Source organism: Buteo buteo, chromosome 11, assembly GCF_964188355.1.
Source record: "Buteo buteo chromosome 11, bButBut1.hap1.1, whole genome shotgun sequence".
In the NCBI taxonomy this organism is placed as follows: Eukaryota; Metazoa; Chordata; class Aves; order Accipitriformes; family Accipitridae; genus Buteo; species Buteo buteo.
In genome coordinates this window covers 3372595-3392131 of record NC_134181.1, presented here as the reverse complement: position 1 = coordinate 3392131, position 19537 = coordinate 3372595, and the positions used below count along the sequence as shown (strand labels likewise).

Genomic DNA, 19537 nt, shown 5'->3' with positions numbered 1-19537 from the left:
TTCGAAAAACACACATAGTTGGAGGGGGAAAGACTCCTGAACCCAGCAGAGTCCTGGCCTTTGATTCGCACTGTGAAAAAAACAGTTCAGCGATCAACAGCAGCCGCAGAGAGAAAAGGCGTTTGCATCTGCCCAGCTACATCTGTAACTATTCAGAGAAGAGCATCCGAATTTGTTCCGCTTTTTGGTTGGCAGAGCAACAGTCAGCTCTGACAGTGGATGTGTATCGGTAGCATCCAAGCCAAGCAGATTAGAAACCAAATTCAAAAGCCATTTCCCCCCGCTTCCCCGACACACTTTAAAATAAACCTCCGTTTCATTGTTCCCATGACCCTTCCATCCCGCTCCCCTCAGGAATGTCGGGATTCTCAACGTCCTCCTTCTTCTTGGGGTAATTGTCAAATACATTAATTCTATAAATAATAAGTCATGCAAACAAATCAATTACTACCCTATTAAATGCAAGCGAGGAGCGCACTCTCTCAAAGCTGGCAGACTCGGAAGACCATGGAAAGGCTGAATATTGCTTTATTCACAACCAGCCAATTTTAATGGGAAAATAATTGATTTGGGAGTTTATTTTATGAAAAGCGGGGTGGGTTTTTTCCCCCCAGCTGTAACACGTGATCAAAAGGCCACGGTTATTTCTATAACGTCAGGGGGGTAGTCTCACGTTAACAACGTGGCACGGCACGTCCTTTTCTACGTTCAGCTTCAGAAAGAAGGGCGACGCTGTTGCAGATTCTGGGGTGTGCGACCCCTCCGGTGCCTCACCCCGAGCCCAGGCGGGAAGGCGCCTGGCAGGCCTGTGCTGCAGGGCGCCATTTTACAGCCCGGTACCTGCCTGCCAACAGAAACCCTCCCAGAAGGGAGCCGAAATCCTCACAACTTTGCGTGACGCAATGTTTTTCCTCAGCGCCCAAACCACCAGGCCCCTCACACCGGGCCCGACCCCCTGAGGAAACGGCCCTGGGTTCCCTCACGGCCTTTACACTGCCAGAGGGGGTTCCAGCGGGATGACGGCCTTCCCCCTCCCCGGGGACTCCCCTCACCCAGCCGAAGGCGACCCAAGACCGGCCCTTGGCCAACCTCCCCGGCCGCCATCCCCATCGTTTCGCTTCCGGGACTTTTTTGAGCGCTCCGCGCCGCCGTAGAGGCGTGCGGGAGGGGGCGGGGCTTAAGGCGGAGGCTCCTCCTCTCGCCGCCGGTCGCGCCGCCATGGAGGGGGGCGTGCGGCTGCGCGCGGGTGCGGCGGGGCGGGGAGGGAGGGGCGGCGGGTTACGTCACGTGAGGGGCGCGGGGAGGGGGAGCGCGAGCGCGACCGTTGGTCTGAGGCGGGGTGGGGGAGCGAGAAGGGAATGGGCGGGAAATGGAGGGGCCCGGCCCGGCGGTCGCGGTGCTCCCCCGTGAGGCGCCCGCCCGTCCTCTCGGCTCTGCCCTCCTCTAGGTGCCTCCAAGGGGGACGTCCGGGAGAAGGTGTGGGACTACCTGGAGGCCAGCGGCCTGGCCGATTTCCCGCGGCCGGTGCACCGCCGCATCCCCAACTTCAAGGTACGGCGATCCGCCCTGAGGGACTGGGCCGCTTCCTTCTTCTTCCCCCAGCCTCGGGACCGCATCTGCGGTCTCTGGAGAACCGCCCCCCCCCCCCCCCCCCCCGCCTGCTCCCCGCCCGTAGCTGCAGCCTTCAGAGAGGCAGCTGTGAACCGCAGGTTCCTGCGGGCTGTGGGGTTGGTGAGCGAGGGTAGAAGGTGGTGGAGCTCTGAAAAAGGCCCCCGTGCAAACAGCACGCTTCTGTCATTCATAACGAGTAAAGAATCGCAGGTCTCTGTAGCTGACGAGGCGTGGCAGGTGTGTTGCTGCGTTTGAATCAGTGGGTACGAAAACATCTCGTGAATGATATCAAATATATTCACGGGTGGGGAAACTGAGGCATTCAGAACTGGATTTCACTCCCCGGGGCCTTCAGCGGGTCCATTGGGATGGAAAGCTGAGGTCACCCGTCTTGTAGGGCTTAGCCTAGGAACACGCAGTGTGCTGCTGAAATGCGAACGGTGGCCAAGTTATTGCTGGCAGCGTGTTGCTGGGCAGTGGTGTGAGACCCCTTCCTCCTGCTCTGGCTTCATTGTGTCCTTAGTTTGATGGGTGGAAGAAACAAGAAGACTTTCAAGTATTCAGTTATTCAGGCCACCGCTTTACCGCCTGCCTGTTTTAATCCAAGCTCAAGGTGTGCAGCCACCTTTCTGCCATGTGCTGAAGAAATGATGTCTGAAATAGCATTGTGGGGATGTGTGCTGGGTGTTTTAGCCCATGAGCAGCATTAGGAGATTGGCTCTGCTTTTGCTTAAGGGACTGGCAGAAACATTCTGCCTTAGTTTGGTGCTGAGGTAAAATAGGTGCCGAAGCAGGTGGAGGAAGCCTGAAGCTTCATCGCGCCCTTAAGAAAGGGGATATCAGAGCTGAAATTACAAGGGCAGTGTGTGCTTTGCTAAGCTTGAGCACCTTACTCGGGAAGGGAATCTGGGAATCTTCTGAGCTCAGTGTAGGCTCTGTGAAGAGAGAACCTTGTCCAGAAAGCCTTCATCTAAAAGAATCTCTTGACTGTGGCTTGTGTTTAAAAGAATCTGTTTGTATTCATTGACTGAAAAGGGAAATTAGTTTCCAGCTTTGAGTTAGGTGTGAATGAGGGTGAAGTCTGGCAAAGTGAGAGTACTTGGATCCCCTCTTTTTCTGAGGCCTGCAAGAGATTAGTCAAGCACTCAATATCTGTTAGTAAGTGAAAGTTTCCCATTGCAAAATTAGCAGTATGTCCCACATATTTAAAATCTGGGGAAATCAGCCTCTCTATAGGATGAAAGATTGTAAATTGCCCATCTCTGCTGTGAACTCCTTGGTGATGCACTGATATCTTGTGAAAACAGGGTGCCTCCCATGCTGCGACAAAGCTTCTGGGTTTACAGGAGTTCAAAGCTGCCAAAACTGTAAAAATAAATCCCGATGCTCCCCAGAAGAACGCTCGCTTTCTAACACTGGAAGTAAGTGAACGTGTTCCCTTCTCTCTTGATTCCTTTCTTCACGCAGGGGTCTCACCAGGCTTGCTGCTCTATCAGAGAGCTGGATGTGTTCAACAGAGCACGTGAGATTAAAGTGGATCCTGACAAACCGCTAGAAGGTGTTCGGCTAGCTGCGCTGCAGGTAACGGCACCTTTGCACCCCTGAGGAGGAGGAGAGTGGGACAGCAGTGCAGCGCTTGGCAGCACCTCATGGTCAACGCCTGCCGTTTCTCTGGTGGGAGCTTTACCAGCCCTAAGCCACACTAGGTAGCTCCTGTAAGGATGTCTTTGCCTTTTTAGCAAATGGCGAAGGTGCAGGTAGGGTTTGGGGATATTAATGTTTCTGCAGAGCAACAGCTCTTTCGCTGTCATTCTGTTCTTATTCCCCGAAACACGTAAGGTAGCCTTGCCCCAAATTGCCTTATGTTTATCGCAGGGACAGACCTACCTCAGACCTATGCGTGTTCACTAGCTTATATGATGAGTAGCTTATTTGTGGGCATATGAGTTAGACCAACAGGTATGTCTTGCCGTCTGTTTCTTAAATAAAACCTTGTCTGGAATTTTGCTGTACTGGAGGGGATTCATCGACAAGCACTACACAATCAACGATGCTAACTGCTCTAGAGCAAATAAGATGATTGACGACATGGAGGCCTATGGGACAGTAAAAATATTTCTTTAGTGTAAAATGAGCCCACCTCCTTTTAATGTGAGAACTTCTTTTGTTACGCAGGCAAGGAAGACTTTGTTGGTTCCCACACCACGTCTGAGAACTGGGCTGTTCAATAAGATTGTTCCACCTTCAGGTGCAACTAAGGAGATCCTGCGAATATGTGCTACGTCTCAAGTAGGAATGAAAGATGGGGGAGGTCTGAATTAACTTGTGGAAGGGTGTTGTGTTATGCTAGTCCAACTAGAAGTTGGAAAACCAGATGCTACCTGAAATACTGTTCTGCTAGTATGTTATTCCTGGTTTTGCGTACACATCCACCATTAACAATTCTTTTGTTTGTACTTAAATCACGAGCAAATTTAGTCTTTTCGCTCTATTTTATTAACAGAATGGTATCGCTACTTTGTGAATGTTTTTTGGAACATTATGAGCAACTTTCATAGGTGAGTTAGATCTTTAGGTTTCTAATAAATAGTACTCCTATACTCTTCTGCAGTTTTGAGCTGGCAAACCCTATGAGGAAGAGTTTAGTGTTCACAGTTTTTGCATAATCTCGTCAATAGAATATTAGGTGTTACAAAATAAGAAAGATCAGGTCTTTTAAAATCCTAAGACTAAAGAAACGTTAGTTCTGTCGCTCGCATCAACCGAGGTATAAAAATACGTTTTCTTTTGAAGTGTGGTATGTTGCTGCCCTCTGGTGTTAAAATATCATACTGTACCGCCGAAGTAATTTGGCAGAGAAACCTGCGTTATTTTGTACGAGTCTTTATTGGATATGAAAACGTAACTTGTATAAAATGAATAGGCCAGCTATGTAGGTTTTATTTCGTTCTTTATCTCCTGCTAAAGGCAATATAGTTCTACAGTAATCCTGTATACAGCTGAGGGTTGTAAATGGATGGTAATTAGTAGTGACTTTCTTTGTTGGAAGTTCTATTATAGTCATTAACTAATTAAGCTTTTCAGGGTTGAAGAGCACTTTTGAAAGAGACCTTTCTCTTGACTTGCTTCAGGCCTCATATCTGATCTGTGATCTTACCACCATGTGTCTGGCTTTTCCCCCAACCAGGCGTACTAATGAATAAATGCTATTAGCCGTTTATATTTACAAAGCACTGTGCAAACAATTCCTACCACACTGCTGTGAAGTGGATAATGAGCATTATTACTGATAGTCAGCCACAAATTACTGATCTTGTTGGTTTTGTGCTCTACACAGAAAATGTTTGGCTTTTTATTGTGAGGATTAACTTGGCACCAAGTTGCATTGGTGTGAGGAGGATTTATGTTACACTGTGCGCTTACATTAAGAGTGAATGAATCACGAGATATACTTCTAAAAGTTCTAAAACTCTGATGTTTGAAAGCCCAAGTAAGCACCGCTTTTAATTTCTGCAGCTCTGGACAGAATTTTGTTAGGATATGCTCTTCAGAGAGGACCCTGCAGAGGGGTGGGTGGGGATGAGCAGAGAGAGAGGGGAAGAAAAAAAGGATGACAGGGCTGTGTAAGGTTTTTCTTTCCACTTGTCAGGAACAGCGGGCTTTTCTGTTGATTAGCGTCTTAGGTAGAAGGTTTTGGCAAAGGTAGCTTAGCTTAGCAGGGGCACATCCTGAGTGATAATCACACAGCAAAGTGTTGAGGAACGTAGTCTCGGGGAACACATGGGCCGCTTTGGAAGGTGCTTTTAAAGATACAGGTGTGGAGAAACGGGCTGTGTGGTGGATGCAGTGTGAAATGGAGAGTGATCCAGCTCGTGTACCTGGTGGTGCTTCAGTAAAGCATTTTGTGTGACTTCAGGCAAGCAGCTCAACATCTTTATGCTGTAGCTGTCTGTGTCTAAATTAACTTTGTGATTCGTATGTGAGAATTAATTTAAGAATTTGTGGTGCTCTGCTATTCCTCATGGGCATATTATGACTTTTAAGTTAGTAGCAGTAGGGTAGGAAGTGTCATTTGCCCTCATTTTTAGAAATAGATGTCCAATAAAGGGTTTCAAAATACAAGTTCTTGATCCTAAATAAGTAACCTTGCTTAAAAAAGTGCCCACCTCCCTTAGCTCTCCTTGAAGTGTGCCAAAATTCTTGTCACTGTAGTAGGGAATCTATTCTAGGATTCCCTAGAGGATAACTTTCCAGACATGTACAGCTTGGCTATACTTGGAAGAAACACTTTGAAATGTGGGGAGTTACTTGGATTTATCAAAATATTCTGGATTTCTGCCTCACTCGTTGGAAGACTGTACACTCTGGGAACCTAGAATTATGTTTTTCTTGCAGGGTATAAAAGAATACAGTGTGCCTGTAGGTCTTGATGGGAAAGCACGGGTGGACTTGGTTGTTGTAGGATCAGTGGCTGTCTCTGAAAAAGGTAAGATAAAGCCTTGTAAGCTTTTCAGGAGGAGGGTCCTAAGTCATGATTCACAATGTCAGTAGGCTACACTACGTGTTCCTTTTGACAGACCCAAACATATCTTTGGAACTGACTTACGGTCTTGAGTTCTGTCTCTTCTGTGTGACAAGTCTCTGATCCCAGTCAACCAGGAAGAATCAATGCCTGCTGTACAACAATGCTGCCAGGACCTAGTGGGCAGACAGCAGTGTGGTTTAGAGTGTGCGGGCCAGTGTTTTGGCCTTCATTAGAACTATTCAGGCAAGCAATTCTTTTTTTTTTTTTTTTTTTTTTTAAAGAATCAAAGAGGACTCCCTGTTCAGAGGATCTGCTCTGCTCTCACAGGGTGTGTGAAAGGACATGTGTTACAGCTGCTGATTCAGTCCCTATTTAGGGATCAGATTTTGCGTTTTCTAGTATTTTGAAGACCTGCTGGTGGTGAAAAATTTTCCACTGATTTTATCCATTGCCTAAAAATAACATGCTTTTTGTATGTGACCCAGACTCCTCTTTACACACATGAAGTTAACCTATGTTTGACATGAATAGACGGTTCTAATTGCAATGGGTAAATAGGCTTCTATGTTAACTAAATTGGACTAAATTTGGTTTATTCAGAGCGGTTTATTACTCTCCTGGGATCCTTTAGGAGTTCATTGAAACTAATGTTTTATTTCAATTTCAGTGCTGATTAGAAGGAAAGTTGCATTCTGTGAGAGGCGCCGATCTGAATTTTTCCTGAGTTACAACTCTGCGCTTGGTTTATCTGTTGCACACCGCTTAGTTTAGTTGCATGCTTTGACAGTTACCAGCCTTTCCACATTGCTGTTCCTGTGTTCACTATCACTGTTTACTTTTATATATTTTAGGCTGGAGAATTGGAAAAGGGGAAGGTTATGCAGACATGGAATATGCAATGATGGTGTCAATGGGTGCAGTGCAGGAGGATACACCTGTAGTTACTATTGTGCATGACTGTCAGGTAAGTTAAAATATCCACTCTCAAGTGACGAGTCAGAACTGTGTGATACTGAATGGTGTGTCTGTAGAAAAGATTTGGAATGATGTTGGTGTGGCATCTTTACTTTGTTTCCTCTGTCACTGACAGATTTTCGTATGTTGCGAGACACCAGGAATAGTGTATGCTTTTAGTGAATTTCTTTTTAACTACTTACCAAATGTCTTGTTTCTGGTAGGTGGTTGACATAGCAGAAGAGCTTCTTGATGATCATGATTTAACTGTGGATTATATACTCACTCCAACAAGAACTATCAAGACTAACTGCAAACGACCGAAACCTCAGGGAATAATATGGCATAAGGCAAGTTACTTCTGCTAACAGTGGCTTACTGGTACTGACGTTCTGTTGATAAGTCCCCCATTTTTACATATAAACACATTCATTGTATTAGAAATACTTGGAAAAGGAGCAAATGTGTTTGTCAGATGAAACAAAACAACAGCATCTACATTCAGCAGTTTTTAAGTGGTAATGGTGAGGAGGAGGAATATATTACTGAAACTGAGGTTGCTGTATCAAATGGATTATCCAGTGAGAGCCACTGGAAACAACGTTTGTGGATTTTTAAGATAGACGTTTCTTGTAGTCATTGGCCGTATAATAGCCTATGTAAGCTGAGGGGCTTCTCCACCTTATGTGTTTTATTCCTCAGTGCTCATTGAGATTGGCTCTGTTCATTTTCTGGGGACAGTACCACAGAGAGAACTTGGCGGCATTAGACCATGTGGAATGGGTGGAATAGGTGCTGTTCCAGTTGTGAAAGGAAAGTGTGACGTAGTGGCTGGTACGTTGCTGTTTACGTAGTGAATTAACTTTCAAAGGACAGATGAATTTGTGGCTGGAGCTTGTTTTCAGGTACAGGAATAGTGACTTTATACTGCTTTAAATCATGAATCATTATTTATAGATAAATATTGTTTCATGAGTTTGGCTCACCCCAGCCCAGGATTGTCAGAAACTTTAGCAGCTTCACAAATAGTTTCAGAAAAGAATTTAGTGAATTGTTTTACTGGAAGTTCATGCTGGGAAAGCTTTGTCATTAGATTTTCATTCCTAAGATCATCCAGTTAGGGAGCAGACGCAATCCCACGTGATTGGGTAACAGTAGGGACACTGAAATGAGGAGTAGTAAGCCCATGTCTTGCAGAAACCGCTGAGGAATTATTAGTGAATACTTCTAGGGAAATCAAGAGTTGTTTGTTAAGCACTTGCCAAACAGCAAAAAGAGTTAAATTTGTTAAGGTAATATATCTACAACAAACAATTCTAGCCAGTGCTATTTTTATTCCTATGGTGGGAGAGTATTTTACCCTGCCTGTGGTTGAGGATTTGAGGTTATAAATAAATAAATAAAAGCCCTGTCTATACTAGTGCATTTTTTCCATTGAATTATTTTTGAATCATAATTTTTCTAGGATATTACTGAATGTAATTGTTTTGAAGGCCTGCTCCTTGTGCTCAATCCATCTTGCCAACATACTTTTGATCAGTCTGCCTGTCTTGCTGTCAGACTTCAGTCTCAGTAAGTGGCCTTGCTTTTTTTTTTTTTTCTTTTTTTCTGTCTGATTCCCTTTAGCAGCAACATTTTTCAAAGGTCTGGGGAACACGGTCTCTTTCAGGGGCCATTGAATTTTTGTGAAACTTTTACCACTCATGAAAAAAGTCAGTCAGTCCCAAGTGATGTATCAAATTTGATGTTACCTTTGCATTTCTTTGCTTTTCAGAGAAAAAGAATCAAGATTGGCCCTATAATATATGCCTCAAACTAATGAAGTATCTGCCACAACTGCTTTGTGCTTGTTTCTAAAGCTTGAGGAGAGATGTTTAGCAGAGTTGTATCTACAGCTTGCGCCACACTGACTTTAGCCAGTTTGCATGAGATGGTGAAACTTTTTTTTTTTATAGTAATCTCTACATTGGTGGTGCTGTCTGAAAAATACAGCGCACTCAGAACTTTCTACAGTTTTCACTGAGAATGGAGCACATTACGTGATTGACCCTTTACTCGAATATTTGAATGTTGATTTAACACCTAAAGCTGCTTTTGGCAGCTCTTCAGAGCCTGTGTTGATTAGATAAGAATATTGGAGGATACTAGCCAGAGCAGGGATAATCATTCCATTTCTGTTGTTTTGGGATGGGAACAAAGTGTCGTGTCTATATGAAGAAGAAAGAAATTAGCATTATTCTTTCACAGGGAGCTGAGCAACTTGTACGTGGTTTGTTTGTGCTTGTGGTGGTAACTGTATGTTCGACTCTTGCACAGAGGGTCTTGGAGGTGGGAGGTCTAGTTAATCGACAGGGTGTTAAAAATGCAGGATTTGATACGGGCTATTTAAGTGTTTGTCCTTTGACTTTTCCCGGCTGCTTCTACATCCTTTTCTCTACATCCTTTTCTCCTTCAAATCCTGGCTTTACTGCTGCATTCCTGTTCCTCAGAGCAAAGCTAAATGAACCAAGAGGTAGTGAGTAAATAAATAACCTGCTTCTAAATATGGTGATTTGTCAACAGAAAGTAGCTTAACTTTATTGTTAAGATGTGTGATGTGTGAAATACATTGCAAAAAAGTTCATCCTTCAGGAACATGGCTGGATCAAGCCAAGACAATGATTTAAGAGCTTAAATTAAAGGCGTTTGCAAACATGGGATTACAGCTAAGCATTGTTGTAAAGGATGTGCTTTTCTGAAGCTGTTAGGATAAATAGCCATTAATACATACACTCTGTTTTCAGCTCAAAAGAGGTAAGAAGGTGCTTATACAGCAAACAAAATGTGTGTCTCCAGGCTAGATTTCTGTGCTGGAGGAGGTACTGCATTTTCCTGGAGTGTTTTTGTTTGGTATGTACTATGCAGGAAGGAAGTAGTGTGTCAGATGTGGGGACGGGGTAAATAGGTGTTCTTCTGTAAATGATTCACTTCTTGGGGTAATTGGCACAACTTGCCCTCAGTTGCCTTCTTTCAGTTTTTCTCGGTGCAGAATTTCCAGCTGAGCTATTTCTTGCTGTTGAGGTAGTATGTTTTTCCAAACAGGAAGATGTGAATTACTTGGTGTGATTTTTGTCACAGAAATGCTGATTTAAAGACTTCCAAGGAAGCATAAGAGCTACAATATTATTAATGCCAAAGAAGCATTATCAATGTCAGTGCCAGGCACTCTAGAAACACTTCTAAATACAAAGGCAGTACTGGAGTGTGTATATGGGTAAGTTTTTTCTGCATCTGAGTTCAGGGTTTTGAGAAATCAGTATGTGCTCTTGGAGGACAGCAAGAGCTGCTAAGAGCTGAACACTCTGGAAAACTTTATTTGGATGCCAGTGGAGAATTATTTGGCTTCATCTGTCTTGAAAATCTAACCCATTGTTTCTGGGAACTCTAAATTCATGAAGTGACTTACTTTCTCATTTAGTATTTTGTATGGGTAGCTGTGATCTTTATCTGTGACACTGTCTATTATATTTGTTACAATTATGAAGTTATTTGTGCTGTGCTTATTTTAAATTGAAACTATACAGACCAATTAAAATATTTGGGGTCATGAAGAGGGAAATGAGAGTAGTTGGTGGAAAAATTGCTATATTCTAGCAAGCATTTCCTTCTGGTTTTTAAATTATTCTTTTGCTGAGAATTTTATAGAAGTAGAAGATTTTTCCCAAGATGAAATGAACTGGGGGGAAATCCCTGAGTCTAATGTTGAAAGAGTTCAGTACGCAGTGGCAGAGATGGAAACTATCTGACAACAAACAGCTTTTGATTCGGGTCTGTGATAGAATATTTGGAAAGTAAAGCGATGTTGTTTTACAGCTCAAAAAGTTCACACATTCAAGCTGGCAAAACCTTTAGCAGGGACACAGCGTTGCCATCAGAATAAAATTGCTGTTAGTTTAGCCAAGGTTTGGTTTTGTTTTTTGGAGGGATAGCGCAAGCAGGACATACTTCCACGCGTGGTTAAACGTCTCAACACCTTTGCAAATCTGACCCTTGCTGCAGAGTCCATGGAATCGGTTTTTGCTGATGGATTCCAAATGTGGGTTGCATAAGTTTCTCCTGAGGGACACTAGCAGACTTCACGGGCTGCCAGCTCCCAGAAATATGCCCTCGGATTGCGTGCACATATTTGGACATTTTGTGCAAATGAATGATAAAATGTTCAACTGTGCTGGCCCGTCCTAGCTGTCTTGGCTTTGTCTGTGCTTTAAACCCCTGTGAGCTCAGTGCTCCTTGAAACAAGCAACTGATGAAGGAGACAACATGAGAAGTGGGCTCTCTCCTGGAGGCCTTTATGAACAGTCTTGGGTCAGAGACCCCTCAGGGTGGCCAAAGATGAATCTTTCAAACACCTTTTGCCTACCAGCCTCAATACTTGGAGGGGCTGGTGGATCTGCTGTACTAAAGACTATTTGGTCTTGTTCGCACCCTTCCGTGGCAGGGCAGGGCAGCAGCAGCATCTGTCTCCAACCTGAGCCATGTGTTCTTTTTATCAGTTAGTGTGTGCAGATGGGTAGCTGTGTGAAGCAGAATTAAATGGCAGACCTAGCATGCTCTCCAATCTATAGCTGCCTTTCCCTCATCGACCGTGCATCAGAACTGCACCGCCTCTGCTGCCAGGGAAATCAAAGTGGTGTTTGGCTTGGCCTGCACTGTATCAGGGGTCAGCATTACTCATTCTGTCAGAGGACAAACACATCTTTCATTTTCCCCAGCAAAATATTGAAAGTGGCTACATTCACTGTTCTGGAATAACAGAGGTTGAAGAGAGCCCTGATGTTCCAGCAGAGACGTTGCAGAAGTCCATCTGCCACTACGTTGTTTTGGGACCAGACCAGGTGTCGTAAGAGTGGATGCTCAGGGTTAAGTGCTGGGAGATTTGTATTGGCACTCGGCATCCAAGATTCTGTTTTCTTCAGGTTTCTGTCAGAAAGGGGCCACATTTCCCTTCTCAGCTCCTTTCCCATAGCCCGGTAATTGTGAGCCAGAAGAATTCATCTACCCCGCTGTCCTCTTTCCCCAAGGCTCTCCCAGCTATGGCAAGGGAGTAGGCAGGATTGTTAAATGATTAATTGCCTTTGGTGGAGTTATTTTTAACCTGAATCACTTCAGTTACTGAGTTTATAGCGCAGACCCACAAGCACTTCTGTTGGCCAATCCCAGAGGGCTGAAGTATGGAACTGGCTTGGGAATTGGTGGTCAAGGGATAATAGGAAACTTCTTCAGCTGGCTTTGCTGCCAAAGCCAATCATTTAGCTAAATCCCAACACTCAATACAAAGTTTACAAACATCAATAAATGGTTTGGCCTTGACTTTATAGGGATGGAGGGAGCAAGGGAAGAAGCTTCCACCACTGGGTTTGCCCAGGTCTGCATAACTGGATCAACCAGACTTGGGGTAGTACCCAAGTCCCTTGCATCCTGGCTCAGCCTAAAGCAGTAGGCAAGGCTAGGGAGGAGGAACCAGCCGGCACAGGACCAAGAAACGTGCAGCTTGTTTGAAAGAGAGGAGGAATATCTTTGGCCTCTCTCCACATGGAAATAAATCATTGCAATCCTCCACAGCTCACAAGACAAAAGAAACTTTTTGCATGATCGTAATTAGCAACACATTGTACTACCACAGAGTTCTTTTGTTTGCTATTTTGCAACAGAGCAGAGCAAGCTTTTTCCTCTCCTCTGCCACCCACTGCCCTCTTTGCCCTTTTGGCTCTCACCCCCTGCACCCCAAAAAAGGTACTGATTTGGTTTGTTGAACTGAAACTCTGAAATCCCAAACCGAGTTTCTGCCTTTCCTTGACATAAAAGTGGGGAAAAATAAGGAAGGATTTGGAAAGTTTGGCCCAGCTGAAAGATTCTGCTAGACTCCAGGGAAAACAGCCCTTGAGGTAAATCCTCTGTCTCTCTTGTGGCAGAAGGGTGTCGGTTAACAGTGTCAGAACTTGTCTAATGTAGGTTTTTTACAGAATGTTTTCTATTACAAAAACATCCAAGTGCCAAATCGACTGCCTTTGTTGCTTTGGTACTGTAAAGGCTACTTACTGTTAGATCTGCAGAGGGCTGAATTTAAGGTAATGATAGATTCACTTCATGGTGGTGGTGTTTGATCAGAGCTTCAGCTTTTACAGAAGACAGCAGTTCATAGCCCTTACGAAGACGTGTATGCTGTTGTAACTACGTCTTCCTGAGTTTGCAGGGAGCCTGAAACAGTAGCTCCAAGAGCTTCAGTCAGATGCCAAAAACTACTGGTCACTTCAGTGAGAGGAGAGGCCATGTTGAAGCCTGGCCAGTTGAAGCCTCTTAGAGAGTATGCTGGCCCCTGGATTATCAAAATCCTCTCCTTGGTTTGTCCTTGAAAGACCAGGAGTTCCAGAGATCATCCTCTCGGTGCCCATCTCTTTGATTCCCTTAATCTACAAAGTGGTGAGGGTTTGCCCTTGGTAGCATTGATCTTTCTAACTAAACACCCAGTCCATGCCTTGGGAACTGGGTTTACTTTCAGGGTGAAAGGAAGTGTACGTGCACTTGGTAAGAGGTTGAGGTTGTGCTTTGGGTCCAGGAGTGATTAGTTCTATGAGAATAGAAAAATGTTTTTCCTGTTTGGTTTAATTAGCATAGAGCTTACATTTCACGTAGAAATTTGACAGAGGACAACAAATGTTCCTAATTGTTGGCCAGTAAAAACAAAGTAAGATGGCTTCAGCCACTGGTTTGATGTTGTATCGCCCAGGGAAGGGGAGTTTGCTGTCAAACACAGCAGTCTGAATTCTTGGCTGAGAAAAACAAATCAGTCCAAGAATCCACAGAGCAATAACTCTTCATAATCTGAAAATGGCATGTACCTTTCGGAGCGTGGAGGCTCCCAGAGCCCCAGCGGAAGTCCTTGCCTCTCTGTACTGGCTGCCAGATCAGGCCAGATTTGTTCAGAAATTGTTCTCAGTCATAAAGTTTGCTTGTTTAAAGGGCCTGATCCCAAACACCTTGACTCTGGGTCTGCAGTGTTGCACAATGGAGGTGGCCTCTGCCCGTGCTGGTTAGTCCTATTCTGCTGTTTGATATTGTATGAACAAGATAGAGCTAGGACAGGCTATATGTAAATTACATTTCCTATTTAGTTTCAGTCTGAAATAAAACTTGCTTGTTTGCTCCTCAGAAGAGGAGCCCTGGGAACATTTAAGAGACCAATGTTGACTGGCTTACCTGTTACCTAAACCTACCATTGCCCCCAGCCTGTCTTTGATTTTACTTGAGTCACTTCAGAGCTGGGCTACTCTCCCAGGAGATCTGTAAATTTTAGACTTTATGTGCTGCAGCCAGATCCAAACTCACTCTGTAATAGTAGAACCAGGAATTCAGGGCCTCTGAGGTAAGAGAGATCTGAGCTGGGAGATCTGCAGGCATATTCTAGGCAGGATATGCTGGTGCTAGTCCAGCACAGCCTGCTGAGAAGTAGTGGCTCATAAGCTTGGGTGCAGGACCCTGCTAGAGTGGCTTGCCCACACTGTGTGGGCTACTAGCTTGGGTCTCTGCTAGCTCGGGCATTGCTTCCCTAGGCTCTGTTTTGCTCCCTAAATTTAAGAATTGGATCTTGTGTTGATGGATGTTCTGCTTGTCCAGCAGCCAAGTACGAATTATTCCTCCTTCCAACTGCAGTCTGCAAGCCAAGAGCTAGACCACATGAGCTAGGGAACCACTGTGTTTCCTGCCAGTCACTGAGTGCAGCCTGGGGCATCTCATGCCTGAGATGGATAGGGTTCAGCTGTTGAGAGGAAGAGCCCTTCCAGAAAAGCTGCTTGTGAACTGGGGACAGATGGAAGGGATGGAGGGGTCACAGTTTTGAAGTCTAGTGTCCGGGCGCTCTTCCGTTCTGTGATCCAAGCCAGCAGACTGATGTGGGATCTGATGAGTAGCTGCGGGTGGTGTGTGAGGTCAGATGACAAGAGGGAGGCTGTGGTGATGTGCCACAACCAGAGAACGTGCCTCCAGCTGGGCCCACACTCAGAGGAGCCCTGCTACAAGGCACGCTCCCCAGCTGCAAGCTTAACACCATCATCCCTCCCCATTGTATGACCCAGCCTACGGGATATCCTGTTTTGGGGCAACAGAGTGCAAGGAGGTCTGCAGAATGAAAGTGCCTGATGGTCTGATGAATTGTAGGCATGTAGGATTCTGCCAGAGCAGGAGCGGAGGCCCTTGGTCAAAGCAAATATTGAGGGATAACAATGAGAATGCAAATCTGAAAGCACTCTGATAAATAAACGTCAAAATCAAGTAGTTTTGAGTTTGGTTTTGATTTTCCTGCTGGATCTACATTGTGCACTTGCCTGAAGAGTAACTAATGTTTATTTTTGTCCTGCAGCGTGTATTTAGGGAGCAACTTCAGAATCAGGCCAGCAATTAGTAACATTTTGAATGCTCTGGCACTCTGCATGGTAGCAATATAATAAGGTTCCTCTCTTTTTATGGCACAAATGAGTCCTTATGGTCGTCGTCTTTTTCTGGAAGGCAAGAAATCTCATAATTGTATCTGTCTTCCTCCTTTTTAGGTCAGCTATGAGATGCTGGGAAAAATCCCCATCCTAAAGAGTCTTCGACACAGAGAGAAGCAGACTGGCAAGGATGTTACCCTCCTAGATGAACATTCAGACTTGGCAAGTGCCAACACACCAGCAGTGTTAAATGAGAAGGCGATGGCTGAAAATACAAGACCGCAGGCTGCTATGGGCTCAGCTCAAATAGGACAACATTATGTGGAAAGTGATTCTTTAAGTCCCAGATTAGAGGGATCTGGCATGATTACTACTGTGTATGTGGGGAACATACCTCCCAGCGTAAGAGTGAGCGAGCTGAAAAGTGCTTTAAGGGAATTCCATGCAACTCCTTTACGACTGAATTGGCAAGGAGCACAGCACAGGGCTTTTCTCGATTACAAGGATAAAGCAACCGCAGAGAGTGCTGTATCCTCTTTGAAAGGCTGGAGCCTCGGGGGTAATACTTTGCGAGTTGAGCTGGCCAAGAATCAGAGAAACAAAGGGCAAGTAGAAATCAATAGTCACAAATGAATATGAATAGAAGGGAAAAAAATAGGCTTGTTTTCATTGTTTTGTGAGAAGCCAACCTAAATTTTCAAGGATATTAGTGTATCCTCTAATTTCTGCAGGCTAAACAACAAAGTGCAAAGCCAACTTTTCAAACAAACGAGGCATACATCTCACAGCTGACTTGCCTGCCTCATTCCTGCACTTGTACGTGCAAAGTCTATTTATCAAGACAGATGACGGGCCATTTCTCTAAACAGTTACCCCCAAAGTACCCACGCTCTCTGTATTCGTGTTTCGCTGGCTGTGGGTTGGTTTGCTGTGCGGTGTGTACATTTGTTAGGCCTGGATCAAAAACCTGCCCCTGGGTAGCTGTGTGCAGCCCCATGTACGGAGGTGATTCTCTTCCATCATCTAAAGGTTGTACCTGCAAATTTGTACTTGTGAGCTTAAAAGCCAGCTGCAGAAAACCCATCTTAAGGGTTACAATTCTGTTTACTAAAAAAATGGGGTTTGCCTCTTGGGAGTTTCCAGCGTATTTTTCATAAAAATGGCCAGGGAGAGAGATTGCCCTTTTTGTGCTCTTGTGAAGAACAGCAGTGGAAACACTGGCTCAGCCACTGAGTTCTAGTGTTCCACCTATTAACATCAGGTGGAAGAGATGGTAGCCCCTTTCTCAGTTCTGTTTTGTTAATTCAGCCCTTTGTAAACCTTTTATGTCTTATTTCAGTCTGGCAGAGGAAAGTGCAGAGGAGTTTTCTCCTCTGTTTTTCCCCAAAACGCTTCAGGTACTTTTTTCATGGATGCAGATAATTATAAAATATATGCTTTTCCTAACTGTCTTGTCTCTTATAATTTGGAGTGATTCCATTGCCTCTGTGAAATTACATTAATACTAATCATTGTAGTGGAAATGAAAAGCAGACAGACCACGGTCGAAACTTGTGGGTGACTAGCCTGGTATGGAGTTGTTTAAAAAGTTGCTGGAGATAGTAGCAAAGCCTGTTCCTGCTGTGCCTTTGTCACCACCAGTGTGGTCTTCCTGCACCGACAACATCAGACAGTCATGAGGGTTAGACAGCAGCGCTGGCAGCTTTTCTTTGTGAAAGTGCAATCAAGTACTAGCTTGAACAGTAAGATGTGCATACATGTGAACATTCACTTACGGTGTAAAGGAGAATGATGATTTATTTGGTATGGTTTTTATTACTTTTTTTTTTTCCTTCAGTTTCCTATTCCTGAAAAACAAGTTGAATTTTGGCTGAACCATCCTTTCTAAACAGAAGCACTTTTGCCATTGATGCTGGGCACATAGTCAAAGTAAGCATCTAAATGGATATTTTTTTTAAGTATGAGTTGGAAACTTTTTTTAGCCAGAGGGTACTGTTAAGTATATTTTAAGCACGTTATTATGCCTCAAGGGTCAGACATTTCATACAGTATTAAATAAAAAGTTCTCATCGTTATCATATACTTTGTACAGAGGGGCTCAAGGAAAGCATTGCTTCAACTTCTTGTAAGGTCAACAAAGGAAAGGTTTCTGGAAGAAAAAAAAGAAAAGAAAAAGAAAAAAGAGTGCTGTGCTCTAAAATGCTCTCTCTTTCTCCAGCTCAACGTTATTTTCAATATCACTTAGTCTGAATTAAAACATAAGCACTGCAGAGCCCTCTGCATCTTGTTTCAGTGGTTGTGCACTTCAAGGGTAAGAGTCAGGGGTTATGTTACTACCTAAACATATTCATTACATCATAAGCTTAGAAAGCAGAGGAAAGAAAAGCAAAAAAAAAAAAAATACTACACTGCCTTCCCCTTCCAAATGATGGCAAATTAAGTAACATGATCATTTGATGTTCTTTTTGACTCCTGCAATACCCCTTGCTTTAGTGAAGATGCCCAGGTGACCTGAGCAGTTAAAAAGCAGTTATTCTGCCAATGAAAACTTCCAGCATCTCAAACTTCCCTTCTTGCGTTACAGATTGAACCAGCCTTTTCTGGTCAAATTTGTGGGAATTTCATCCTCTACCTTATTTTCTTTCTTAACATCTGAAGTTTCAGTGCAGGTATGTTTACATGTTAAGTGATAGGTAAATGTGTTGGGTTTGCTTGCTTTGCTCTCAACACTGCGTGCAGTCAGTGGCCGGTTTTGTTTGGACAAACATGTCGAGATGGTTTTCTGTTTGCAGTTGAGGTTCTGCCTGTAGCCCCCAGGGTGAGCTGTGCTAGGCCTGTATCCAGGTGTGCAGATCTCTGCAGTTCTTTTCCAGCCTGTCACTTTTTTTGGTCATGTATTGTGAGGCCACATTTCACAGTACTATCTAATATCTTGTTACTTCCCCCAATAGGCAATTAACTGTCCAAACCACACTACAGAGAAGATACTAACTAGACGGAGGTATGAAACTGTAGTTTGGGTCAGAGAAGAAAAACAATTGCTATGAGCCTAAGCTAATGTGCCATTCCTTAGCATTTTGAATGGACTGGAATAATGATGTTGATGCTACGATAGTTGTATTTCCAACTTCAATAATTTTGATCCCGGTTATTAATACAGGACAAGGTCTTTTGGGCCTTGCCATCTTAAAGTCATTAAAGAATGTTTTTAATTCAAAATAGCAGCTACTCTGGGTCAGAGTTTGGCAGCCTCTTGCAAACCCACCTGCACCAGTAGCTTCAGCGAATCAGTAGCAACTAAAGTGCAGGTACGAGTTCATTTCTGTCATCTCTGCTTCAGGAGCAGCAACCTGCAGGGAAGGAATTAGTACCGGCAGCTGTTGAAAATAGAGCCTGAAGCTGCAGAAGGCTCACCAGGGTTCAGAGCTTCTGCCAAGGTTTAGCGCTAAGCGGTTACATGGAGGCAAAACCAGTAGACCTCAGAAATCACCTTTGGGTTGCTATAGGATTCTCACGGGGAAAACAAGAACTGGGGTATTTACATTCTGCAGAAAAGCAGCATGACTTGCAGCAAAGCTGTTCTATAAGCTTACCTGTGAGGAGGAGGGTATAGCTCATACTTTTTGAAATGCGTCATGTGCCAACATAGCAGGAGTTTGAGCCTGTGCACTCTGCAGTCAATGCAGTTTCTGTCTTGGACAGCAAGGGAAGCAGTGCCAAGGATGGGGCCCTTACTGCTGCTTGGGAAGTTGCTCATCTTTAGCTGAAAGACGTTTCAGTGCAAGATGCTAAATTGCTATTTAATTAAATAATGCAAGACTGCCCAAGGCCTACATGGCCTTCTGGTGTCTTTAGCTGTATGATGTGGATTTTTTTCTTGTGGGCTGACCAAGTTCTTACTTGAGGAAACAGCTGATTTTGAAGAAAAAGTGAATGGGGCAATCTGCATCTCTCAGATCTATTGTTTCAGGCTCTCTGCATG

General features: G+C 44.2%; 1 protein-coding gene across 2 annotated transcripts; it reads left to right on the top strand.

Moving 5' to 3' along the window:
• The first annotated feature begins 1195 nt into the window (after window positions 1-1195).
• MTHFSD (methenyltetrahydrofolate synthetase domain containing) lies at window positions 1196-17714 on the top strand. 2 transcript variants are annotated; one of them, XM_075039904.1, is made up of 8 exons: window positions 1196-1246; window positions 1448-1551; window positions 3079-3192; window positions 3787-3900; window positions 6007-6097; window positions 6988-7100; window positions 7315-7440; window positions 15673-17714. In XM_075039904.1, the coding sequence occupies exons 1-8, from the start codon at window positions 1219-1221 to the stop codon at window positions 16186-16188; spliced, it is 1206 nt and encodes a 401-aa protein (XP_074896005.1). In that variant the 5' UTR covers window positions 1196-1218; the 3' UTR covers window positions 16189-17714. The 2 variants fall into 2 exon arrangements, with proteins under 2 accessions (XP_074896005.1, XP_074896006.1); XM_075039905.1 differs by lacking the exon at window positions 3079-3192 and adding an exon at window positions 2919-3032.
• Window positions 17715-19537: the final 1823 nt, after the last annotated feature.